A 4,425-nucleotide genomic window follows, 5' to 3' on the forward strand; every position below is an offset into this window, starting at 1 on the left:
AGCCTCGAGTTATATATAATTAATAAAATGATTAACGTATATACATGTAACTATATGCTATAGTATAAACAATAAATTATTATTGGAATATTATTCATTTGGGTAACAACAACATCTATCTCTTTGGCATTACATTAATCTATTGCTTTGATATGTACTTCGTTATCTCTACGAATGAAAAGATAAATAAAATAGTTTATTATCCTTTTTTTCTTTTCTTTCTTTTGTCAAAGTTGACAAAAGTAAATAACTTCTTCCGATAGGTAAAATACTTTTTTTTTTTTTTTTACCCCTGTTGTTCGACGTGAAATCATAATTAATGTTACTCTCTTGCGAAAAAATAAATAACAACGATAATAACAAATTAATGCTGAGACCGTAATTATAACTTTTGTTTGTTTGTTTGATATAAGAAAAATAAAATTAAAAAATGAAAAAAAAAAAAAACAAAAAAACAAAAAAATTAAATAGAAAAGTTTTTTTTCGGTAAGAAAAATATCATTTCAATTTAGTATCAATTTCGAAAGAGAAAAACTATCCATCAATGATATTTCGTTGAAAAAGAAATGAAATATAAATCAAATAGTAATCGAAAAAAGAAAATTAATACTAACGTTGTCTTTTTTTTTGTTTTGTTTTTTTTTTCTTGCTTTCCACATACGTTAATGTAATCTCCTTATCTATTCTAAATAAAATATAATTATAGTATTAGGTTTTGGGCAAAAAGAAATTCATTAATTTTTTCGATAAATGGGTTCAATTTTAGATTTATGCTAGTTGGAAAGATGACATTTCACACTAAACAAAAAATTCTATTGCCGATTTTTGTTTGGTAAATTCGATTGTGAATTCTGTTCAGGGTTGTTAAAAATGGAAATAAACGAAGAAAAAATTTGATACATTTTACAGTTTTGCATTGATAAAAGCGAAAATGCAAGCAGTGTTTGTGGTCTCAATGATACTGTAACAACTAATTACGTGCAATAAAAAAAAGTTAAAAAAATCTCTACTGTCAACAATTGGACCGTTTGAAGTTACCGATTGATCAGAAACGTTCAAAATTGGCCAATAGGAGAGGTGTTGTGTTCCATTAAAACAATGTCAAGCTACACACGTCTATAGTAACTCGCCATAAATTCTCGGGATTTTTTTGGAAAGTTTTGATGCATCCACCATAAAGTCCGGACCTGGTATCAAGCGAATACTTTGTTTTTTTTGCATTGAAAAACTTTCTTAGTGATGAAAAATTGACATGAAGAGAACATTGCAAAAATCGATTATCAGAATTTTAGGGACCAAGGGGGGACCAATAGGGACCAAGACTTTTATCAAAAGGGGGACATTTTATGAAGCAACAAATTATAGAACAAATTACCAATTCAAAACATGTTAACACGTTGAACATCACTTAAGGAAATCCTAGTCAGGCCACGCGTGTTACTTACAATTGGAAAAACAGTTGAGTGTCAGTCACCGGTGACTGACGTGGCCTAAACAGAAAGTTCAGTGTCGGTCAGTGGTAACTGACAGATTTCAATTCAGATCAGTTCAGGCCACGCGTGTTACTTACTATTGAAAAAACAGTTGAGTGTCAGTCACCGATGACTGACGCGGCCTAAACTGAAAGTTCAGTGTCGGTCAGTGGTGACTGACAGATTTCAGTTTAATTCAGGCCGCGTCGGTCACCGGTGGCTGACATTCAATTGTATTTTCAGTAATAAGTAACACGCGTGTCCCAATTGGGATTCCCTTAAGAATTTGCATTGCAATCAACGTGTTAAGGAAATCCCAATTAGGCCACGCGTGTTACTTACTATTAAAAAAACAGTTGAGTGTCAGTCACCGGTGATTGACGCGGCCTAAACTGAAAGTTCAGTGTCGGTCAGTGGTGACTGACAGATTTCAGTTCAGTTCAGGCCACGCGTGTTACTTACTATTGAAAAAACAGTTGAGTGTCAGTCACCGGTGACTGACGTGGCCTAAACAGAAAGTTCAGTGTCAGTAACCGATGACTGACGTGTTAAAAATGTGCGTTGTGCTCAATGTGTTAAAAATAAAATCTTTCACGAAGTTCACGTTAAAATAATTGAAATTTCTTTTGCCCTATAACCTAATAATATAATACTATTATAATATATAAATATAATTGGTGGTTCAAGAACAAAGTGACGTGTGAATGAACGATAAAAAACAAATGAAAATAAAATAAAATAAATGGCAGATGGGATCGATGAGAAAAAAAAAATACGTTTACGTCTCTGTATATAAATATTATATGTATGAAAATATACGTGTGTAATATGAAGAAGATCACTTTCTTCCGAGTATGATATTTTGTTTATAAAATGTATAAGGTGGCACTGGCTTAATTGTGTATGATCGTGCCGAAGTTTCATGAACATTCCCGAACAAGAAGTAAACAGAAAAGATTCGGATGGTCTTACGATCGGTAATGGTCAAGAAGTTTCGTGAAAAAACGTAAGAACGCGGGAGGGAGGAGCCGATGTATAAATTAACGACACAAAAAATTTACAGGGGTGGTTTTTAAAGGGCTTTGACGTGTGTGTGTCCGTGGGGTGGTGGTGTATATCTTAAACCCCAGTTGAATAAAATCGGATCACATTACGTAATCTAAAAATTGTGAAACATTTTTCTAACGCTATTTCTATCATCTATTTGATATTCAAATCTTTTATAAGTAGAATTAATTTTGGTGTATGTTAAATTACACACCTTCACACTGAACCCAATCAATCCTACATATATATATATAAAAAACAAAACAGCAACAACAAAAATGATGAATAAATAAAAATAAAAAAAAGAAACGAAGTAAAAACGTTTGTACAATCAAATAATAATGAGATCCCTACGAGATCATTTTTAATGATTCACTTCCTCCGATTGTTCGTTTGTTATTTTTTTCTTTTCTTTTGTTTTGTTTTCGGGTTTAAAAATGATCACCGCAATTCGATGAAACTTTGGGACAATATTTACGTGCAATAATTGAGTAAGGTACGTCATCGTTTAGTTGAACTTTCGTAGATTTGCTTAATTTATTCCAAACGTGTATGGCCTTCGCTTGTTCCAATAATTTCATCGTCGAATTATTTTTATCCTTTTCAAAATATTTCTTCCATTTCTTGTAATGAATCGGATAAAATGTCGAGGGTGGAAATACTTTGAAACCGTGGCAACGTGACACTGACATGTCTTGAGTCTGTTGGAAACAAAGAACACCCCACCCACCATCACCATTAAATTTTTTATCTTGATCGATAGTAAATTATCGGTTGTTAAAGTGAATCGATTTACTTGAACGAATATAGCCAATAAATATATGTGAGAATTCAACAGATGCTGGATTTACGAATTCATTTTTATTATTAAATTTCAAATAATAGATTGTTAATTCGAATTCATATCGATTTCAAAAATTATTTTTCTTATTTTTACACTAATTTATGAAATTTCCAAACTGGTGTGATTGAATTTCAATCAAAATTTCAACTTGATTTTCTTCAATTTTGCAATTTTAGTATATCATTATATTATAGTATAATATAGTATAATATTATAATATATATATTAGTTGAAATCAAATAAATTTATTGCAAGCCTTAAATATTAAGTTATTCGTTCGTTAATTCGAATTCAATTTGATTCCAAAATTATTTTCTTTATTTTTACACTAACTGTAAACCAAAATTTCAACTTGATTTTCTTCAATTTTGCAATTAATATTCTTAAAATAAAATACAATTATTGCAAACCTCAAATATTAGGTTGTTGATTCATTAACTCGAATTCAATTCGACTTAAAAATTATTTTTCTTATTTTTACACTAACCAAAAAGATTCTCTAATTTACGTGTGATCGAATGTAAATCAAAAATGATTAATATTTTTTTATGGTATGGTCTTATTATCAAAATGGGATTATCATTAATTAGTTGATTGTGTTTTCTTGATAAATAAAATACTCACGTATTTGGTAGAACAAATTTTTTGCAATGTCCTAGTTATAACGCCAGGCCCGTTATTACCCCAATCGTTACCGCGAAAATTTTTTTTCAAATCACGAAGACAAGCTTCTGCCATACGACGACCAAGATCGTTAGAACTGAAACCCATAACACCGGCTGCAACATCGTCCCAATCCTCGGCACCAGCAAAATTGGTTAAATTTTCCAATGACCTGTAAAAATATTTTGAAAAAAAAAAAAAAAGAAAAACTATGATAACGAAATTTTCTTGATTATCGTCATAATTACGAAAGGTGGTTTTTCCTTTTCGATATAAATTTTAAAATTCAATCGAAAAAGATACCTTGTTTAACGTATTATACTTAAAATATAATATATGAGAATAATAATTGAAAAGGTGGATTTTAATACGCTTCAAAAATTTATATATTTGATATTT

The 4,425-nt window shown here is 30.4% G+C and overlaps 1 protein-coding gene across 1 annotated transcript in view; it reads right to left on the bottom strand.

The window, feature by feature from the left end:
- Positions 1-2,937: 2,937 nt before the first annotated feature.
- Positions 2,938-4,425, bottom strand: part of LOC106792676 (lactosylceramide 4-alpha-galactosyltransferase-like) — a 13,581-nt gene continuing 12,093 nt past the window's right edge. Inside the window, exons 4-5 of the mRNA XM_014759173.1 lie at positions 3,988-4,198; positions 2,938-3,220 (exon numbers count right to left, since the gene is read on the bottom strand). Coding sequence (XP_014614659.1) covers positions 2,951-3,220; positions 3,988-4,198 — 481 coding nt within the window. The 3' untranslated portion in view covers positions 2,938-2,950. The remainder of the gene's footprint in view (positions 3,221-3,987; positions 4,199-4,425) is intronic.

This window comes from Polistes canadensis, unplaced genomic scaffold (genome assembly GCF_001313835.1).
Source record: "Polistes canadensis isolate GaletaPanama2010 unplaced genomic scaffold, ASM131383v1 scaffold_550, whole genome shotgun sequence".
Lineage (NCBI taxonomy): Eukaryota > Metazoa > Arthropoda > Insecta > Hymenoptera > Vespidae > Polistes > Polistes canadensis.